Source organism: Telmatherina bonti, assembly GCF_933228915.1.
Source record: "Telmatherina bonti genome assembly, chromosome: 20".
Lineage (NCBI taxonomy): Eukaryota > Metazoa > Chordata > Actinopteri > Atheriniformes > Telmatherinidae > Telmatherina > Telmatherina bonti.
The window spans coordinates 1,692,287-1,715,317 of record NC_136618.1 but is presented as its reverse complement, the minus strand read 5'-3'; the positions used below and the strand labels follow the sequence as shown (position 1 = coordinate 1,715,317).

Genomic DNA, 23,031 nt, shown 5'->3' with positions numbered 1-23,031 from the left:
ACCAGGTCCAGACGTTACCTGGTCTAGACGTTACCTGGTCTAAACTTTACCTGGTCCAGACGTTACCTGGTCCAGACGTTACCAGGTCCAGACGTTACCTGGTCTAGACGTTACCTGGTCTAAACTTTACCAGGCCCAGATGTCACCTGGTCCAGACTTTACCAGGTCTAAACTTTACCAGATCTAAACTTTACCTGGTCCAGACGTTACTTGGTCTAAACTTTACCAGGTCCAGACGTTACCTGGTGTAGACGTTACCTGGTCTAGACGTTACCAGGTGTAAACTTTACCAGGTCCAGACGTTACCTGGTCTAAACTTTACCTGGTCTAGACGTTACCTGGTCTAACCTTTACCAGGTCCAGACGTTACCTGGTCCAGACTTTACCAGGTCTAAACTTTACCTGGTCCAGACGTTACCAGGTCTAAACTTTACCAGGTTCAGACGTTACCTGGTGTAAACTTTACCAGGTCCAGACGTTACCTGGTCTAGACGTTACCTGGTCTAAACTTTACCTGGTCCAGACGTTACCTGGTCCAGACGTTACCAGGTCCAGACGTTACCTGGTCTAGACCTTACCTGGTCTAAACTTTACCAGGCCCAGACGTCACCTGGTCCAGACTTTACCAGGTGTAAACTTTACCAGATCTAAACTTTACCTGGTCCAGACGTTACTTGGTCTAAACTTTACCAGGTCCAGACGTTACCTGGTCTAGACGTTACCTGGTCTTGACGTTACCTGGTCCAGACGTTACCTGGTCTAAACTTTACCTGGTCTAGACGTTGGTCTAAACTTTACCTGGTCTAGACGTTACCTGGTCTAAACTTTACCAGGTCCAGACGTTACCTGGTCTAGACGTTACCTGGTCTAGACGTTACCTGGTCTAGACGTTACCTGGTCTAAACTTTACCTGGTCCAGACGTTACCTGGTCCAGACGTTACCTGGTCTAGACGTTACCTGGTCTAAACTTTACCTGGTCTAGACGTTACCTGGTCCAGACGTTACCAGGTCTAAACTTTACCTGGTCTAGACGTTACCTGGTCTAACCTTTACCAGGTCCAGACGTTACCTGGTCCAGACTTTACCAGGTCTAAACTTTACCTGGTCCAGACGTTACCAGGTCTAAACTTTACCAGGTTCAGACGTTACCTGGTGTAGACGTTACCTGGTCTAGACGTTACCTGGTGTAAACTTTACCAGGTCCAGACGTTACCTGGTCTAAACTTTACCTGGTCTAGACGTTACCTGGTCTAACCTTTACCAGGTCCAGACGTTACCTGGTCCAGACTTTACCAGGTCTAAACTTTACCTGGTCCAGACGTTACCAGGTCTAAACTTTACCAGGTTCAGACGTTACCTGGTGTAAACTTTACCAGGTCCAGACGTTACCTGGTCTAGACGTTACCTGGTCTAAACTTTACCTGGTCCAGACGTTACCTGGTCCAGACGTTACCAGGTCCAGACGTTACCTGGTCTAGACGTTACCTGGTCTAAACTTTACCAGGCCCAGACGTCACCTGGTCCAGACTTTACCAGGTCTAAACTTTACCAGATCTAAACTTTACCTGGTCCAGACGTTACTTGGTCTAAACTTTACCAGGTCCAGACGTTACCTGGTCTAGACGTTACCTGGTCTTGACGTTACCTGGTCCAGACGTTACCTGGTCTAAACTTTACCTGGTCTAGACGTTGGTCTAAACTTTACCTGGTCTAGACGTTACCTGGTCTAAACTTTACCTGGTCCAGACGTTACCTGGTCCAGACGTTACCTGGTCTAGACGTTACCAGGTCTAAACTTTACCTGGTCTAGACGTTACCTGGTGCAGACGTTACCAGGTCTAAACTTTACCTGGTCCAGACGTTACCTGGTCCAGACGTTACCTGGTCTAGACGTTACCTGGTCCAGACATTACCTGGTCCAGACGTTACCTGGTCTAGACGTTACCTGGTCTAAACTTTACCTGGTCTAGACGTTACCTGGTCCAGACGTTACCAGGTCTAAACTTTACCAGGTCCAGACGTTACTTGGTCTAGACGTTACCTGGTCTAGATTTTACCTGGTCCAGACGTTACCTGGTCTAGACGTTACCTGGTCTAGATGTTACCTGGTCCAGACGTTACCTGGTCCAGCCGTTACCTGGCCTAGACGTTACCTGGTCTAGATGTTACCTGGTCCAGACGTTACCTGGTCTAGACGTTATCTGGTCCAAACGTTACCTGGTCCAGACTTTACCAGGTCTAAACTTTACCAGGTCTAAACTTTACCTGGTCCAGACGTTACCTGGTCCAGACTTTACCAGGTCCAGACGTTACCTGGTCTAGACGTTACCTGGTCCAGACGTTACCTGGTCTAGACGTTACCTGGTCTTGACGTTACCTGGTCCAGACGTTACCTGGTCTAAACTTTACCTGGTCTAGACGTTGGTCTAAACTTTACCAGGCCCAGACGTCACCTGGTCCAGACTTTACCAGGTCTAAACTTTACCAGATCTAAACTTTACCTGGTCCAGACGTTACTTGGTCTAAACTTTACCAGGTCCAGACGTTACCTGGTCTAGACGTTACCTGGTCTTGACGTTACCTGGTCCAGACGTTACCTGGTCTAAACTTTACCTGGTCTAGACGTTGGTCTAAACTTTACCTGGTCTAGACGTTACCTGGTCCAGACTTTACCAGGTCTAAACTTTACCAGGTCCAGACGTTACTTGGTCTAAACCTTACCAGGTCCAGACGTTACCTGGTCTAGACGTTACCTGGTCTAGATGTTACCTGGTCCAGATGTTACCTGGTCCAAACGTTACCTGGTCCAGACTTTACCAGGTCTAAACTTTACCAGGTCCAGACGTTACCTGGTCTAGACGTTACCTGGTCTTGACGTTACCTGGTCCAGATGTTACCAGGTCTAAACTTTACCAGGTCCAGACGTTACTTGGTCTAAACTTTACCAGGTCTAGACGTTACCTGGTCTAGCCGTTACCAGGTCCAGACGTTACCTGGTCTAGACGTTACCTGGTCTAGATGTTACCTGGTCCAGACGTTACCTGGTCTAGACGTTACCTGGTCTAGACGTTACCTGGTCCAGACGTTACCTGGTCCAGACTTTACCAGGTCTAAACTTTACCAGGTTTACCCTTTACCTGGTCCAGACGTTACCAGGTCTAAACTTTACCTGGTCCAGACGTTACCAGGTCTAAACTTTACCAGGTCCAGACGTTACCTGGTCTAGACGTTACCTGGTCTAGACGTTACCTGATCTAAACTTTACCTGGTCCAGACGTTACCTGGTCCAGACGTTACCTGGTCTAGACGTTACCAGGTCTAAACTTTACCAGGTCCAGACGTTACCAGGTCTAAACTTTACCAGGTCCAGACATTACTTGGTCTAGACGTTACCTGGTCCAGACGTTATCAGGTCCAGACGTTACCTGGTCTAGACGTTACCTGGTCTAAACTTTACCTGGTCCAGACGTTACCTGGTCCAGACGTTACCTGGTCCAGACGTTACCTGGTCTACACGTTACCTGGTCTAAACTTTACCTGGTCCAGACGTTACCTGGTCCAGATGTTACCTGGTCCAGACGTTACCTGGTCTAGACGTTACCTGGTCTAAACTTTACCTGGTCTAGACGTTACCTGGTCTAGACGTTACCTGGTCTAGACGTTACTTGGTCTAAACTTTACCTGGTCCAGACGTTACCTGGTCTAGACGTTACCTGGTCTAAACTTTACCTGGTCCAGACGTTACCTGGTCCATACGTTACATGGTCTACACGTTACCTGGTCTAAACTTTACCTGGTCCAGACGTTACCTGGTCCAGCCGTTACCTCGTCCAGACTTTACCAGGTCTAAACTTTACCAGGTCCAGACGTTACCTGGTCCAGACGTTACCTGGTCTAAACTTTACCTGGTCCAGACGTTACCTGGTCCAGACGTTACCTGGTCTAGACGTTACCTGGTCTAAACTTTACCTGGTCTAGACGTTACCTGGTCCAGACGTTACCAGGTCTAAACTTTACCAGGTCCAGACGTTACTTGGTCTAAACCTTACCAGGTCCAGACGTTACCTGGTCTAGACGTTACCTGGTCCAGACGTTACCTGGTCCAGACTTTACCAGGTCTAAACTTTACCAGGTTTACCCTTTACCTGGTCCAGACGTTGCTAGGTCTAGACGTTACCTGGTCCAGACGTTACCAGGTCTAAACTTTACCAGGTCCAGACGTCACCTGGTCCAGACTTTACCAGGTCTAAACTTTACCTGGTCCAGACGTTACCAGGTCTAAACTTTACCAGGTCCAGACGTTACCTGGTCTAGACGTTACCTGGTCTAGACGTTACCTGGTCTAAACTTTACCTGGTCCAGACGTTACCTGGTCCAGACGTTACCTGGTCTAGACGTTACCTGGTCTAAACTTTACCTGGTCTAGACGTTACCTGGTCCAGACGTTACCAGGTCTAAACTTTACCTGGTCTAGACGTTAGCTGGTCTAGACGTTACTTGGTCTAGACGTTACCTGGTCCAGACGTTATCAGGTCCAGACGTTACCTGGTCTAGACGTTATCAGGTCCAGACGTTACCTGGTCTAGACGTTACCTGGTCTAAACTTTACCTGGTCCAGACGTTACCTGGTCCAGACGTTACCTGGTCTACACGTTACCTGGTCTAAACTTTACCTGGTCCAGACGTTACCTGGTCCAGACGTTACCTGGTCTCGACGTTACCTGGTCCAGACGTCACCTGGTCCAGACTTTACCAGGTCTAAACTTTACCAGGTCTACCCTTTACCTGGTCCAGATGTTACTAGGTCTAGACGTTACCTGGTCCAGACGTTACCAGGTCTAAACTTTACCAGGTCCAGACGTTACTTGGTCTAAACTTTACCAGGTCCAGACGTTACCTGGTCTAGACGTTACCTGGTCTAAACTTTACCTGGTCCAGACGTTACCTGGTCTAGACGTTACCTGGTCTAAACTTTACCTGGTCTAGACGTTAGCTGGTCTAGACGTTACCTGGTCTAAACTTTACCTGGTCCAGACGTTACCTGGTCCAGACGTTACCTGGTCTAGACGTTACCTGGTCTAAACTTTACCTGGTCTAGACGTTACCTGGTCCAGACGTTACCAGGTCTAAACTTTACCAGGTCCAGACATTACTTGGTCTAGACGTTACCTGGTCCAAACGTTATCAGGTCCAGACGTTACCTGGTCTAGACGTTACCTGGTCTAAACTTTACCTGGTCCAGACGTTACCTGGTCCAGACGTTACCTGGTCTACACGTTACCTGGTCTAAACTTTACCTGGTCCAGACGTTACCTGGTCCAGATGTTACCTGGTCCAGACGTTACCTGGTCCAGACGTTACCTGGTCTAAACTTTACCTGGTCTAGACGTTACCTGGTCTAGACGTTACCTGGTCTAGACGTTACTTGGTCTAAACTTTACCTGGTCCAGACGTTACCTGGTCTAGACGTTACCTGGTCTAGATGTTACCTGGTCCAGATGTTACCTGGTCCAAACGTTACCTGGTCCAGACTTTACCAGGTCTAAACTTTACCAGGTCCAGACGTTACCTGGTCTAGACGTTACCTGGTCTTGACGTTACCTGGTCCAGATGTTACCAGGTCTAAACTTTACCAGGTCCAGACGTTACTTGGTCTAAACTTTACCAGGTCTAGACGTTACCTGGTCTAGACGTTACCTGGTCCAAACGTTACCTGGTCCAGACTTTACTAGGTCTAAACTTTACCAGGTCTAAACTTTACCAGGTCTAGACGTTACCTGGTCTAGCCGTTACCAGGTCCAGACGTTACCTGGTCTAGACGTTACCTGGTCTAGATGTTACCTGGTCCAGACGTTACCTGGTCTAGACGTTACCTGGTCCAGACGTTACCTGGTCCAGACTTTACCAGGTCTAAACTTTACCAGGTTTACCCTTTACCTGGTCCAGACGTTACCAGGTCTAAACTTTACCTGGTCCAGACGTTACCAGGTCTAAACTTTACCAGGTCCAGACGTTACCTGGTCTAGACGTTACCTGGTCTAGATGTTACCTGGTCTAAACTTTACCTTGTCCAGACGTTACCTGGTCCAGACGTTACCTGGTCCAGACGTTACTTGGTCTAAACTTTACCAGGTCCAGACGTTACCTGGTCTAGACGTTACCTGGTCTTGACGTTACCTGGTCCAGACGTTACCTGGTCTAAACTTTACCTGGTCTAGACGTTGGTCTAAACTTTACCTGGTCTAGACGTTACCTGGTCCAGACTTTACCAGGTCTAAACTTTACCAGGTCCAGACGTTACTTGGTCTAAACCTTACCAGGTCCAGACGTTACCTGGTCTAGACGTTACCTGGTCTAGATGTTACCTGGTCCAGATGTTACCTGGTCCAAACGTTACCTGGTCCAGACTTTACCAGGTCTAAACTTTACCAGGTCCAGACGTTACCTGGTCTAGACGTTACCTGGTCTTGACGTTACCTGGTCCAGATGTTACCAGGTCTAAACTTTACCAGGTCCAGACGTTACTTGGTCTAAACTTTACCAGGTCTAGACGTTACCTGGTCTAGCCGTTACCAGGTCCAGACGTTACCTGGTCTAGACGTTACCTGGTCTAGATGTTACCTGGTCCAGACGTTACCTGGTCTAGACGTTACCTGGTCTAGACGTTACCTGGTCCAGACGTTACCTGGTCCAGACTTTACCAGGTCTAAACTTTACCAGGTTTACCCTTTACCTGGTCCAGACGTTACCAGGTCTAAACTTTACCTGGTCCAGACGTTACCAGGTCTAAACTTTACCAGGTCCAGACGTTACCTGGTCTAGACGTTACCTGGTCTAGACGTTACCTGATCTAAACTTTACCTGGTCCAGACGTTACCTGGTCCAGACGTTACCTGGTCTAGACGTTACCAGGTCTAAACTTTACCAGGTCCAGACGTTACCAGGTCTAAACTTTACCAGGTCCAGACATTACTTGGTCTAGACGTTACCTGGTCCAGACGTTATCAGGTCCAGACGTTACCTGGTCTAGACGTTACCTGGTCTAAACTTTACCTGGTCCAGACGTTACCTGGTCCAGACGTTACCTGGTCCAGACGTTACCTGGTCTACACGTTACCTGGTCTAAACTTTACCTGGTCCAGACGTTACCTGGTCCAGATGTTACCTGGTCCAGACGTTACCTGGTCTAGACGTTACCTGGTCTAAACTTTACCTGGTCTAGACGTTACCTGGTCTAGACGTTACCTGGTCTAGACGTTACTTGGTCTAAACTTTACCTGGTCCAGACGTTACCTGGTCTAGACGTTACCTGGTCTAAACTTTACCTGGTCCAGACGTTACCTGGTCCATACGTTACATGGTCTACACGTTACCTGGTCTAAACTTTACCTGGTCCAGACGTTACCTGGTCCAGCCGTTACCTCGTCCAGACTTTACCAGGTCTAAACTTTACCAGGTCCAGACGTTACCTGGTCCAGACGTTACCTGGTCTAAACTTTACCTGGTCCAGACGTTACCTGGTCCAGACGTTACCTGGTCTAGACGTTACCTGGTCTAAACTTTACCTGGTCTAGACGTTACCTGGTCCAGACGTTACCAGGTCTAAACTTTACCAGGTCCAGACGTTACTTGGTCTAAACCTTACCAGGTCCAGACGTTACCTGGTCTAGACGTTACCTGGTCCAGACGTTACCTGGTCCAGACTTTACCAGGTCTAAACTTTACCAGGTTTACCCTTTACCTGGTCCAGACGTTGCTAGGTCTAGACGTTACCTGGTCCAGACGTTACCAGGTCTAAACTTTACCAGGTCCAGACGTCACCTGGTCCAGACTTTACCAGGTCTAAACTTTACCTGGTCCAGACGTTACCAGGTCTAAACTTTACCAGGTCCAGACGTTACCTGGTCTAGACGTTACCTGGTCTAGACGTTACCTGGTCTAAACTTTACCTGGTCCAGACGTTACCTGGTCCAGACGTTACCTGGTCTAGACGTTACCTGGTCTAAACTTTACCTGGTCTAGACGTTACCTGGTCCAGACGTTACCAGGTCTAAACTTTACCTGGTCTAGACGTTAGCTGGTCTAGACGTTACTTGGTCTAGACGTTACCTGGTCCAGACGTTATCAGGTCCAGACGTTACCTGGTCTAGACGTTATCAGGTCCAGACGTTACCTGGTCTAGACGTTACCTGGTCTAAACTTTACCTGGTCCAGACGTTACCTGGTCCAGACGTTACCTGGTCTACACGTTACCTGGTCTAAACTTTACCTGGTCCAGACGTTACCTGGTCCAGACGTTACCTGGTCTCGACGTTACCTGGTCCAGACGTCACCTGGTCCAGACTTTACCAGGTCTAAACTTTACCAGGTCTACCCTTTACCTGGTCCAGATGTTACTAGGTCTAGACGTTACCTGGTCCAGACGTTACCAGGTCTAAACTTTACCAGGTCCAGACGTTACTTGGTCTAAACTTTACCAGGTCCAGACGTTACCTGGTCTAGACGTTACCTGGTCTAAACTTTACCTGGTCCAGACGTTACCTGGTCTAGACGTTACCTGGTCTAAACTTTACCTGGTCTAGACGTTAGCTGGTCTAGACGTTACCTGGTCTAAACTTTACCTGGTCCAGACGTTACCTGGTCCAGACGTTACCTGGTCTAGACGTTACCTGGTCTAAACTTTACCTGGTCTAGACGTTACCTGGTCCAGACGTTACCAGGTCTAAACTTTACCAGGTCCAGACATTACTTGGTCTAGACGTTACCTGGTCCAAACGTTATCAGGTCCAGACGTTACCTGGTCTAGACGTTACCTGGTCTAAACTTTACCTGGTCCAGACGTTACCTGGTCCAGACGTTACCTGGTCTACACGTTACCTGGTCTAAACTTTACCTGGTCCAGACGTTACCTGGTCCAGATGTTACCTGGTCCAGACGTTACCTGGTCCAGACGTTACCTGGTCTAAACTTTACCTGGTCTAGACGTTACCTGGTCTAGACGTTACCTGGTCTAGACGTTACTTGGTCTAAACTTTACCTGGTCCAGACGTTACCTGGTCTAGACGTTACCTGGTCTAGATGTTACCTGGTCCAGATGTTACCTGGTCCAAACGTTACCTGGTCCAGACTTTACCAGGTCTAAACTTTACCAGGTCCAGACGTTACCTGGTCTAGACGTTACCTGGTCTTGACGTTACCTGGTCCAGATGTTACCAGGTCTAAACTTTACCAGGTCCAGACGTTACTTGGTCTAAACTTTACCAGGTCTAGACGTTACCTGGTCTAGACGTTACCTGGTCCAAACGTTACCTGGTCCAGACTTTACTAGGTCTAAACTTTACCAGGTCTAAACTTTACCAGGTCTAGACGTTACCTGGTCTAGCCGTTACCAGGTCCAGACGTTACCTGGTCTAGACGTTACCTGGTCTAGATGTTACCTGGTCCAGACGTTACCTGGTCTAGACGTTACCTGGTCCAGACGTTACCTGGTCCAGACTTTACCAGGTCTAAACTTTACCAGGTTTACCCTTTACCTGGTCCAGACGTTACCAGGTCTAAACTTTACCTGGTCCAGACGTTACCAGGTCTAAACTTTACCAGGTCCAGACGTTACCTGGTCTAGACGTTACCTGGTCTAGATGTTACCTGGTCTAAACTTTACCTTGTCCAGACGTTACCTGGTCCAGACGTTACCTGGTCTAGACGTTACCAGGTCTAAACTTTACCAGGTCCAGACGTTACCAGGTCTAAACTTTACCAGGTCCAGACATTACTTGGTCTAGACGTTACCTGGTCCAGACGTTATCAGGTCCAGACGTTACCTGGTCTAGACGTTACCTGGTCTAAACTTTACCTGGTCCAGACGTTACCTGGTCCAGACGTTACCTGGTCCAGACGTTACCTGGTCTACACGTTACCTGGTCTAAACTTTACCTGGTCCAGACGTTACCTGGTCCAGATGTTACCTGGTCCAGACGTTACCTGGTCTAGACGTTACCTGGTCTAAACTTTACCTGGTCTAGACGTTACCTGGTCTAGACGTTACCTGGTCTAGACGTTACTTGGTCTAAACTTTACCTGGTCCAGACGTTACCTGGTCTAGACGTTACCTGGTCTAAACTTTACCTGGTCCAGACGTTACCTGGTCCATACGTTACATGGTCTACACGTTACCTGGTCTAAACTTTACCTGGTCCAGACGTTACCTGGTCCAGCCGTTACCTCGTCCAGACTTTACCAGGTCTAAACTTTACCAGGTCCAGACGTTACCTGGTCCAGACGTTACCTGGTCTAAACTTTACCTTGTCCAGACGTTACCTGGTCCAGACGTTACCTGGTCTAGACGTTACCTGGTCTAAACTTTACCTGGTCTAGACGTTACCTGGTCCAGACGTTACCAGGTCTAAACTTTACCAGGTCCAGACGTTACTTGGTCTAGACGTTACCTGGTCCAGACGTTACCTGGTCCAGACTTTACCAGGTCTAGACTTTACCAGGTTTACCCTTTACCTGGTCCAGACGTTACTAGGTCTAGACGTTACCTGGTCCAGACGTTACCTGGTCCAGACTTTACCAGGTCTAAACTTTACCAGGTTTACCCTTTTCCTGGTCCAGACGTTACTAGGTCTAGACGTTACCTGGTCCAGACGTTACCAGGTCTAAACTTTACCAGGTCCAGACGTCACCTGGTCCAGACTTTACCAGGTCTAAACTTTACCTGGTCCAGACGTTACCAGGTCTAAACTTTACCAGGTCCAGACGTTACCTGGTCTAGACGTTACCTGGTCTAGACGTTACCTGGTCTAAACTTTACCTGGTCCAGACGTTACCTGGTCCAGACGTTACCTGGTCTAGACGTTACCTGGTCTAAACTTTACCTGGTCTAGACGTTACCTGGTCCAGACGTTACCAGGTCTAAACTTTACCTGGTCCAGACGTTAGCTGGTCTAGACGTTACTTGGTCTAGACGTTACCTGGTCCAGACGTTATCAGGTCCAGACGTTACCTGGTCTAGACGTTACCTGGTCTAAACTTTACCTGGTCCAGACGTTACCTGGTCCAGACGTTACCTGGTCTACACGTTACCTGGTCTAAACTTTACCTGGTCCAGACGTTACCTGGTCCAGACGTTACCTGGTCTCGACGTTACCTGGTCCAGACGTCACCTGGTCCAGACTTTACCAGGTCTAAACTTTACCAGGTCTACCCTTTACCTGGTCCAGATGTTACTAGGTCTAGACGTTACCTGGTCCAGACGTTACCTGGTCTAAACTTTACCAGGTCCAGACGTTACTTGGTCTAAACTTTACCAGGTCCAGACGTTACCTGGTCTAGACGTTACCTGGTCTAAACTTTACCTGGTCCAGACGTTACCTGGTCTAGACGTTACCTGGTCTAAACTTTACCTGGTCTAGACGTTAGCTGGTCTAGACGTTACCTGGTCTAAACTTTACCTGGTCCAGACGTTACCTGGTCCAGACGTTACCTGGTCTAGACGTTACCTGGTCTAAACTTTACCTGGTCTAGACGTTACCTGGTCCAGACGTTACCAGGTCTAAACTTTACCAGGTCCAGACATTACTTGGTCTTGACGTTACCTGGTCCAGACGTTATCAGGTCCAGACGTTACCTGGTCTAGACGTTACCTGGTCTAAACTTTACCTGGTCCAGACGTTACCTGGTCCAGACGTTACCTGGTCCAGACGTTACCTGGTCTACACGTTACCTGGTCTAAACTTTACCTGGTCCAGACGTTACCTGGTCCAGATGTTACCTGGTCCAGACGTTACCTGGTCCAGACGTTACCTGGTCTAAACTTTACCTGGTCCAGACGTTACCTGGTCCAGCCGTTACCTCGTCCAGACTTTACCAGGTCTAAACTTTACCAGGTCCAGACGTTACCTGGTCCAGACGTTACCTGGTCTAAACTTTACCTGGTCCAGACGTTACCTGGTCCAGACGTTACCTGGTCTAGACGTTACCTGGTCTAAACTTTACCTGGTCTAGACGTTACCTGGTCCAGACGTTACCAGGTCTAAACTTTACCAGGTCCAGACGTTACTTGGTCTAAACCTTACCAGGTCCAGACGTTACCTGGTCCAGACGTTACCTGGTCCAGACGTTACCTGGTCCAGACTTTACCAGGTATAAACTTTACCAGGTTTACCCTTTACCTGGTCCAGACGTTACTAGGTCTAGACGTTACCTGGTCCAGACGTTACCAGGTCTAAACTTTACCAGGTCCAGACGTCACCTGGTCCAGACTTTACCAGGTCTAAACTTTACCTGGTCCAGACGTTACCAGGTCTAAACTTTACCAGGTCCAGACGTTACCTGGTCTAGACGTTACCTGGTCTAGACGTTACCTGGTCTAAACTTTACCTGGTCCAGACGTTACCTGGTCCAGACGTTACCTGGTCTAGACGTTACCTGGTCTAAACTTTACCTGGTCCAGACGTTACCTGGTCCAGACGTTACCAGGTCTAAACTTTACCTGGTCTAGACATTAGCTGGTCTAGACGTTACTTGGTCTAGACGTTACCTGGTCCAGACGTTATCAGGTCCAGACGTTACCTGGTCTAGACGTTACCTGGTCTACACTTTACCTGGTCCAGACGTTACCTGGTCTAGACGTTACCTGGTCTAAACTTTACCTGGTCCAGACGTTACCTGGTCCAGACGTTACCTGGTCTAAACTTTACCTGGTCCAGACGTTACCTGGTCCAGACGTTACCTGGTCTAGACGTTACCTGGTCTAAACTTTACCTGGTCCAGACGTTACCTGGTCCAGACGTTACCAGGTCTAAACTTTACCTGGTCTAGACGTTAGCTGGTCTAGACGTTAGCTGGTCTAGACGTTACCTGGTCCAGACGTTATCAGGTCCAGACGTTACCTGGTCTAGACGTTACCTGGTCTAAACTTTACCTGGTCCAGACGTTACCTGGTCCAGACGTTACCTGGTCTACACGTTACCTGGTCCAGACGTTACCTGGTCCAGACGTTACCTGGTCCAGACGTTACCTGGTCTCGACGTTACCTGGTCCAGACGTCACCTGGTCCAGACTTTACCAGGTCTAAACTTTACCAGGTCTACCCTTTACCTGGTCCAGATGTTACTAGGTCTAGACGTTACCTGGTCCAGACGTTACCAGGTCTAAACTTTACCAGGTCCAGACGTTACTTGGTCTAAACTTTACAAGGTCCAGACGTTACCTGGTCTAGACGTTACCTGGTCTAAACTTTACCTGGTCCAGACGTTACCTGGTCTAGACGTTACCTGGTCTAAACTTTACCTGGTCTAGACGTTAGCTGGTCTAGACGTTACCTGGTCTAAACTTTACCTGGTCCAGACGTTACCTGGTCCAGACGTTACCTGGTCTAGACGTTACCTGGTCTAAACTTTACCTGGTCTAGACGTTACCTGGTCCAGACGTTACCAGGTCTAAACTTTACCAGGTCCAGACATTACTTGGTCTAGACGTTACCTGGTCCAGACGTTATCAGGTCCAGACGTTACCTGGTCTAGACGTTACCTGGTCTAAACTTTACCTGGTCCAGACGTTACCTGGTCCAGACGTTACCTGGTCTACACGTTACCTGGTCTAAACTTTACCTGGTCCAGACGTTACCTGGTCCAGACGTTACCTGGTCCAGACGTTACCTGGTCTACACGTTACCTGGTCTAAACTTTACCTGGTCCAGACGTTACCTGGTCCAGATGTTACCTGGTCCAGACGTTACCTGGTCTAAACTTTACCTAGTCTAGACGTTACCTGGTCTAGACGTTACCTGGTCTAGACGTTACTTGGTCTAAACTTTACCTGGTCCAGACGTTACCTGGTCTAGACGTTACCTGGTCTAGATGTTACCTGGTCCAGATGTTACCTGGTCCAAACGTTACCTGGTCCAGACTTTACCAGGTCTAAACTTTACCAGGTCCAGACGTTACCGGGTCTAGACGTTACCTGGTCTTGACGTTACCTGGTCCAGATGTTACCAGGTCTAAACTTTACCAGGTCCAGACGTTACTTGGTCTAAACTTTACCAGGTCTAGACGTTACCTGGTCTAGACGTTACCTGGTCCAAACGTTACCTGGTCCAGACTTTACCAGGTCTAAACTTTACCAGGTCTAAACTTTACCAGGTCCAGACGTTACCTGGTCTAGACGTTACCTGGTCTAGATGTTACCTGGTCCAGACGTTACCTGGTCTAGACGTTACCTGGTCCAGACGTTACCTGGTCCAGACTTTACCAGGTCTAAACTTTACCAGGTTTACCCTTTACCTGGTCCAGACGTTACCAGGTCTAAACTTTACCTGGTCCAGACGTTACCAGGTCTAAACTTTACCAGGTCCAGACGTTACCTGGTCTAGACGTTACCTGGTCTAGATGTTACCTGGTCTAAACTTTACCTTGTCCAGACGTTACCTGGTCCAGACGTTACCTGGTCTAGACGTTACCAGGTCTAAACTTTACCAGGTCCAGACGTTACCAGGTCTAAACTTTACCAGGTCCAGACATTACTTGGTCTAGACGTTACCTGGTCCAGACGTTATCAGGTCCAGACGTTACCTGGTCTAGACGTTACCTGGTCTAAACTTTACCTGGTCCAGACGTTACCTGGTCCAGACGTTACCTGGTCTACACGTTACCTGGTCTAAACTTTACCTGGTCCAGACGTTACCTGGTCCAGATGTTACCTGGTCCAGACGTTACCTGGTCTAGACGTTACCTGGTCTAAACTTTACCTGGTCTAGACGTTACCTGGTCTAGACGTTACCTGGTCTAGACGTTACTTGGTCTAAACTTTACGTGGTCCAGACGTTACCTGGTCTAGACGTTACCTGGTCTAAACTTTACCTGGTCCAGACGTTACCTGGTCCATACGTTACATGGTCTACACGTTACCTGGTCTAAACTTTACCTGGTCCAGACGTTACCTGGTCCAGCCGTTACCTCGTCCAGACTTTACCAGGTCTAAACTTTACCAGGTCCAGACGTTACCTGGTCCAGACGTTACCTGGTCTAAACTTTACCTGGTCCAGACGTTACCTGGTCCAGACGTTACCTGGTCTAGACGTTACCTGGTCTAGACGTTACCTGGTCTAAACTTTACCTGGTCTAGACGTTACCTGGTCCAGACGTTACCAGGTCTAAACTTTACCAGGTCCAGACGTTACTTGGTCTAAACCTTACCAGGTCCAGACGTTACCTGGTCTAGACGTTACCTGGTCCAGACGTTACCTGGTCCAGACTTTACCAGGTCTAAACTTTACCAGGTTTACCCTTTACCTGGTCCAGACGTTACTAGGTCTAGACGTTACCTGGTCCAGACGTTACCAGGTCTAAACTTTACCAGGTCCAGACGTCACCTGGTCCAGACTTTACCAGGTCTAAACTTTACCTGGTCCAGACGTTACCAGGTCTAAACTTTACCAGGTCCAGACGTTACCTGGTCTAGACGTTACCTGGTCTAGACGTTACCTGGTCTAAACTTTACCTGGTCCAGACGTTACCTGGTCCAGACGTTACCTGGTCTAGACGTTACCTGGTCTAAACTTTACCTGGTCCAGACGTTACCTGGTCAAGACGTTACCAGGTCTAAACTTTACCTGGTCTAGACGTTAGCTGGTCTAGACGTTACTTGGTCTAGACGTTACCTGGTCCAGACGTTATCAGGTCCAGACGTTACCTGGTCCAGACGTTACCTGGTCTAAACTTTACCTGGTCCAGACGTTACCTGGTCCAGACGTTACCTGGTCCAGACGTTACCTGGTCTACACGTTACCTGGTCTAAAGTTTACCTGGTCCAGACGTTACCTGGTCCAGACGTTACCTGGTCTCGACGTTACCTGGTCCAGACGTCACCTGGTCCAGACTTTACCAGGTCTAAACTTTACCAGGTCTACCCTTTACCTGGTCCAGATGTTACTAGGTCTAGACGTTACCTGGTCCAGACGTTACCAGGTCTAAACTTTACCAGGTCCAGACGTTACTTGGTCTAAACTTTACCAGGTCCAGACGTTACCTGGTCTAGACGTTACCTGGTCTAAACTTTACCTGGTCCAGACGTTACCTGGTCTAGACGTTACCTGGTCTAAACTTTACCTGGTCTAGACGTTAGCTGGTCTAGACGTTACCTGGTCTAAACTTTACCTGGTCCAGACGTTACCTGGTCCAGACGTTACCTGGTCTAGACGTTACCTGGTCTAAACTTTACCTGGTCTAGACGTTACCTGGTCCAGACGTTACCAGGTCTAAACTTTACCAGGTCCAGACATTACTTGGTCTAGACGTTACCTGGTCCAGACGTTATCAGGTCCAGACGTTACCTGGTCTAGACGTTACCTGGTCTAAACTTTACCTGGTCCAGACGTTACCTGGTCCAGACGTTACCTGGTCCAGACGTTACCTGGTCTACACGTTACCTGGTCTAAACTTTACCTGGTCCAGACGTTACCTGGTCCAGATGTTACCTGGTCCAGACGTTACCTGGTCCAGACGTTACCTGGTCTAAACTTTACCTGGTCTAGACGTTACCTGGTCCAGACGTTACCTGGTCTAGACGTTACTTGGTCTAAACTTTACCTGGTCCAGACGTTACCTGGTCTAGACGTTACCTGGTCTAAACTTTACCTGGTCCAGACGTTACCTGGTCCATACGTTACATGGTCTACACGTTACCTGGTCTAAACTTTACCTGGTCCAGACGTTACCTGGTCCAGCCGTTACCTCGTCCAGACTTTACCAGGTCTAAACTTTACCAGGTCCAGACGTTACCTGGTCTAGACGTTACCTTGTCTAAACTTTACCTGGTCCAGACGTTACCTGGTCTAGACGTTACCTGGTCTAAACTTTACCTGGTCTAGACGTTACCTGGTCCAGACGTTACCAGGTCTAAACTTTACCAGGTCCAGACGTTACTTGGTCTAAACCTTACCAGGTCCAGACGTTACCTGGTCTAGACGTTACCTGGTCCAGACGTTACCTGGTCTAGACGTTACCTGGTCCAGACGTTACCTGGTCCAGACTTTACCAGGTCTAAACTTTACCAGGTTTACCCTTTACCTGGTCCAGACGTTACTAGGTCTAGACGTTACCTGGTCCAGACGTTACCAGGTCTAAACTTTACCAGGTCCAGACGTCACCTGGTCTAGATGTTACCTGGTCTAGACGTTACCTGGTCTAAACTTTACCTGGTCCAGACTTTACCAGGTCTAAACTTTACCTGGTCCAGACGTTACCAGGTCTAAACTTTACCAGGTCCAGACGTTACCTGGTCTAGACGTTACCTGGTCTAGACGTTACCTGGTCTACACTTTACCTGGTCCAGATGTTACCTGGTCCAGACGTTACCTGGTCTAGACGTTACCTGGTCTAAACTTTACCTGGTCTAGAGATTACCTGGTCCAGACGTTACCAGGTCTAAACTTTACCAGGTCCAGACATTACTTGGTCTAGACGTTACCTGGTCCAGACGTTATCAGGTCTAGACGTTACCTGGTCTAGACGTTACCTGGTCTAAACTTTACCTGGTCTAGACGTTACCTGGTCCAGACGTTACCAGGTCTAAACTTTACCAGGTCCAGACATTACTTGGTCTAGACGTTACCTGGTCCAGACGTTATCAGGTCCAGACGTTACCTGGTCTAGACGTTACCTGGTCTAAACTTTACCTGGTCCAGACGTTACCTGGTCCAGACGTTACCTGGTCTACACGTTACCTGGTCTAAACTTTACCTGGTCCAGACGTTACCTGGTCCAGACTTTACCTGGTCTCGACGTTACCTGGTCCAGACGTCACCTGGTCCAGACTTTACCAGGTCTAAACTTTACCAGGTCTACCCTTTACCTGGTCCAGATGTGACTAGGTCTAGACGTTACCTGGTCCAGACGTTACCAGGTCTAAACTTTACCAGGTCCAGACGTTACTTGGTCTAAACTTTACCAGGTCCAGACGTTACCTGGTCTAGACGTTACCTGGTCCAGACGTTACCTGGTCCAGACGTTACCTGGTCTAGACGTTACCTGGTCTAAACTTTACCTGGTCTAGACGTTAGCTGGTCTAGACGTTACCTGGTCTAAACTTTACCTGGTCCAGACGTTACCTGGTCCAGACGTTACCTGGTCTAGACGTTACCTGGTCTAAACTTTACCTGGTCTAGACGTTAGCTGGTCTAGACGTTACTTGGTCTAAACTTTACCTGGTCCAGACGTTACCTGGTCCAGACGTTACCTGGTCTAGACGTTACCTGGTCTAAACTTTACCTGGTCCAGACGTTACCTGGTCCAGACGTTACCTGGTCCAGACGTTACCTGGTCTAGACGTTACCTGGTCTAGACGTTACCTGGTCCAGACGTTACCTGGTCTAGACGTTACCTGGTCTAGACGTTACCTGGTCTAAACTTTACCTGGTCTAGACGTTACCTGGTCCAGACGTTACCAGGTCTAAACTTTACCAGGTCCAGACATTACTTGGTCTAGACGTTACCTGGTCCAGACGTTATCAGGTCCAGACGTTACCTGGTCTAGACGTTACCTGGTCTAAACTTTACCTGGTCCAGACGTTACCTGGTCCAGACGTTACCTGGTCTACACGTTACCTGGTCTAAACTTTACCTGGTCCAGACGTTACCTGGTCCAGACTTTACCTGGTCTCGACGTTACCTGGTCCAGACGTCACCTGGTCCAGACTTTACCAGGTCTAAACTTTACCAGGTCTACCCTTTACCTGGTCCAGATGTGACTAGGTCTAGACGTTACCTGGTCCAGACGTTACCAGGTCTAAACTTTACCAGGTCCAGACGTTACTTGGTCTAAACTTTACCAGGTCCAGACGTTACCTGGTCTAGACGTTACCTGGTCCAGACGTTACCTGGTCCAGACGTTACCTGGTCTAGACGTTACCTGGTCTAAACTTTACCTGGTCTAGACGTTAGCTGGTCTAGACGTTACCTGGTCTAAACTTTACCTGGTCCAGACGTTACCTGATCCAGACGTTACCTGGTCTAGACGTTACCTGGTCTAAACTTTACCTGGTCTAGACGTTAGCTGGTCTAGACGTTACTTGGTCTAAACTTTACCTGGTCCAGACGTTACCTGGTCCAGACGTTACCTGGTCTAGACGTTACCTGGTCTAAACTTTACCTGGTCCAGACGTTACCTGGTCCAGACGTTACCTGGTCCAGACGTTACCTGGTCTAGACGTTACCTGGTCTAGACGTTACCTGGTCCAGACGTTACCTGGTCTCGACGTTACCTGGTCCAGACCTTACCTGGTCCAGACGTTACCTGGTCTCGACGTTACCTGGTCCAGACGTTACCTGGTCCAGCCTCTGTAAGTCCGTCTGTGCGCAGGTGGACTGTTACGACCACCGTGAAAACGGGACGCATGTCTTCATCGGGAGCTTCACAGCGACGTTAACGGAGATGTTACCTGGAACCAACGCGTCTCCTGTGAGTCTGTTGTTTTTCTTTGTTTGTTTGTTTGTTTTGACTTTTTTCTTCTGTCGATCTGATTCTTCTTCTGGTTTTCAGGCTGAATTTCAGTGTTTAAACCCAAAGAAAATGAAGAAAATGAACTATAAAAACTCTGGGGTCATTTGCATAAAACGCTGCCAGGTAAGCAGGAAGAACAAACAGATGATGATATTCACGCTGTCGTCACCATCACCAGGTCGGGATTCTGGACTGGATCTAGAACTCAATGCAGGAATATTTACAGTCATGTTGCAGACACTTTCTTCAAAAGCGACTTAAATAAGAGAGTGAGAACCACTTAAGTGTGAGGACTAGATAGCTGAGTGAGAACCAGCTGACCAGGTCTGGTCTGCAGGTGGAGAAGGAGTTCAGCTTCCTGGACTACATCATGGGCGGATGTCAGATCAACTTTACTGTGAGTTTACAGCTAATTTCTGCTGTTTGGAGCCAGAAATGTCCTGGTCCTGATCCTAATCCTCTGATCTGGTCCAGATTGCAGTTGACTTCACCGGCTCCAATGGGGACCCCACATCTCCTCAGTCCCTCCACTACATCAACCCTGAGGGCTACAACGAGTACCTGAACGCCATCTGGGCCGTGGGCAACGTTATCCAGGACTACGATAGGTGAACTCAGGAGGGATCGGGGTTCCAGTCTGGTCCCAGTTTGCTCATTGTGTCTTCTTTTTAACCTTCCTGATTTCTTCCATTTCAGTAACAAGATGTTTCCTGTGTTTGGCTTCGGGGCCCAGGTTCCTCCATCTTGGCAGGTGTCAAAGTTTCTACTTAGAACCAAGTTGATGGCAGACAAAACAGCTGTTTCATTTACTGTGGATTAATTAACCTTTCCATAGATTTATCTCAACTTTGTGTTTATCATCTGATTAGATAATAATCAACGTTTTTTACTTTAAAATCAGCATTCATCATCTGCACTTTTTTCGCTTTGACTGACTGTAAACTTTGTCCCACAAACAGGTTTCCCATGAATTTCCCGTCAACTTCAACCCATCCGATCCCTTCTGTTCAGGTCGGTGTCAACTGGTTTGGTCTGGTTGTTCAGGTCGGTGTCAACTGGTTTAGTCTGGTTGTTCCGGTCGGTGTCAACTGGTTTGGTACAGTTTTTCAGGTCGGTGTCAACTGGTTTGGTACAGTTTTTCAGGTCGGTGTCAACTGGTTTGGTACAGTTTTTCAGGTCGGTGTCAACTGGTTTGGTACAGTTTTTCAGGTCGGTGTCAACTGGTTTGGTACAGTTTTTCAGGTTAGTGTCAACTGGTTTGGTGTAATTGTTCAGGTCAGTGTTTACTGGTTTTAGTCCAGTTGTTCAGGTCAGTTTCAGCTGTTTAGTCCAGTTGTTCCGGTCAATTTCAACTGGTTTGGTCTGGTTGTTCCGGTCAGTTTCAACTGGTTTGGTCTAGTTTTTCAGGTCGGTGTGAAGTCTTTTGGTCTGGTTGTTTACACTAGTGTGAACTGGTTTGGCTTGGTTCTTGAACGTTGTTTCTAATTGACGGCTGCTACCTGGATGTGTTGCAGGTATTGAGGGGGTGGTCCGGGCCTACCAGAGCTGTCTTCCTCAGGTGAAGCTTTGGGGTCCCACCAACTTCTCTCCCATCATCAACCACGTGGCTTGTTTTGCCAGACAGGCTCAGTACCAGAACACAGCGTCGGTAAGAAACCATTTCCTGTTTGGATGTCCACTACTTCCACGTTAATGAACCTTTTGTGTTATTTTTAACACGCCTGACTCGGGTATACCTGTGATTTGAGCTAATTTTAGTATACTGGAAACCATTATAAATTGGAAACCGGTGGAACAATGTAAAACTAGTGTGATGTGTTCTGGTCTCCTGGTTCTCCTGCAGCAGCATCTGGATGAGCTGCAGATGTTCCGCATCAGGAAGCGGCCATGTTAGATGTCATCAGAAATGGTTTATTCCAGGTTTAGATAGAACACTTTTCAGATCTGATCTGATCCAGATCTTTTGATCTTAACGTCTCCTGTTCTCCGTGTCCGTGTACAGCAGTACTTTGTGCTGCTCATCCTCACAGATGGCGTGATCTCTGACATGGACTTGACGCGGGCCGCCATTGTGGAAGCATCCCGCCTTCCCATGTCCATCATCATTTTAGGCGTCGGTGGGGCGGACTTCAGCGCCATGGAGTTCCTGGACAGCAATGACAAGCTGCTGCAGGCGTCCAGCGGGGAGGTGGCGGCTCGAGACATTGTCCAGTTTGTCCCCTTCAGACAGTTTCATGTAGGCAGCTACAGAAGATATGGCCTTCGTGCTGTACTGTTATGCCCTAACGTAACGTAATAACGTAACGCCGTAACGTCATAACGTAACGCTGTGACGTCATAACGTAACGCCATGACGTCATAATGTAACGTCGTAAGGGTAATGCTGTAACATCATAACGTAATGCCGTAAAGTAACACTGTAACATCATGATGTAACGCCGTAACGTAACGCTGTAACGTCATAACATAACACGTAACGGAACGCCTTAACGTAATGTAATGTCATAACGTAACGCCGTAACGTCATAACGTAACACCATGAAGTCGTAACGTAACACTGTAACGTCACAACGTAACGTCATAACGTAACGCCATAATGTAACGCCATAACGTAACGCCATAACGTAACGCCTTAACATCGTAATATAATGCCAAAATGTAACGTCGTTCGGTCATAACGTCATAACGTAAAGCCGTAATGTCATAACGTAACGCCGTGGCGTCATAGCATAACGGCGTAACGTCATAACATAACGCCTTAACGTAATGTCAGAACGAAATGCTGTAACGTCGTAACGTCACAAAGTCATAACGAAACGCTGTAACGTCATAACGAAACGCAGTAATGTAATAACTTAACGCCGTCACGCCGTAACGTAACGCCGTAACATAACGCCGTAACGTAACACTGTAACGTCATAACATAACACGTAACGCCATAACGTAACGCCATAACGTAACGCCGTAACGCAATGTAACGTCACAACGTAACGCCATAACGTAACGCCTTAACATCATTATGTAATGCCAAAACGTAACGTCGTAAGGCCATAACGTCATAATGTAAAGACGTAACGTCATAACGTAACGCCTTAACGTAACGTCATAACGAAACGCTGTAACGTCATAACTTAACGCCGTCACGCCTTAACGTAACGCTGTGACGTCATAATGTAACGCCGTAACGTAACGCCGTAACACAACGCCGTAACGCAACGCCGTAACACAACGCCATAACGTAACGCCGTAACGTAGCGCCGTAATATAACACCGTAATGTAACGCCGTGACACCATGCTGTAGCCCCACAACGCTGTAACGCCACGCTGTAGTGCCACACTGTGGCACCACGCTGTAGCGCATCATCATCAGCTGATCCTGAATCTGATATTTGTCATGTTGTGATTGCAGGGAAACGGCATGGCTTTGGCCCAGAGCGTACTGGCGGAGCTTCCCGATCAGCTGGCATCCTTCTTCAACTCCTCCAAGCAAAAACCTCCAAACGTCCTCACAGAACCTGGGTTGTCCTAA

The 23,031-nt window shown here is 48.2% G+C and overlaps 1 protein-coding gene across 1 annotated transcript in view; it reads left to right on the top strand.

Moving 5' to 3' along the window:
- Positions 1–23,031, top strand: part of LOC306770674 (copine-3-like) — a gene marked incomplete at both ends in the record, with an annotated part of 202,231 nt that extends 179,200 nt beyond the window's left edge. Inside the window, 9 exons of the mRNA XM_079259571.1 lie at positions 19,361–19,459; positions 19,541–19,624; positions 19,839–19,898; positions 19,976–20,109; positions 20,198–20,252; positions 20,461–20,512; positions 21,016–21,149; positions 21,504–21,737; positions 22,912–23,031. Coding sequence (XP_079115697.1) covers positions 19,361–19,459; positions 19,541–19,624; positions 19,839–19,898; positions 19,976–20,109; positions 20,198–20,252; positions 20,461–20,512; positions 21,016–21,149; positions 21,504–21,737; positions 22,912–23,031 — 972 coding nt within the window. The remainder of the gene's footprint in view (positions 1–19,360; positions 19,460–19,540; positions 19,625–19,838; positions 19,899–19,975; positions 20,110–20,197; positions 20,253–20,460; positions 20,513–21,015; positions 21,150–21,503; positions 21,738–22,911) is intronic.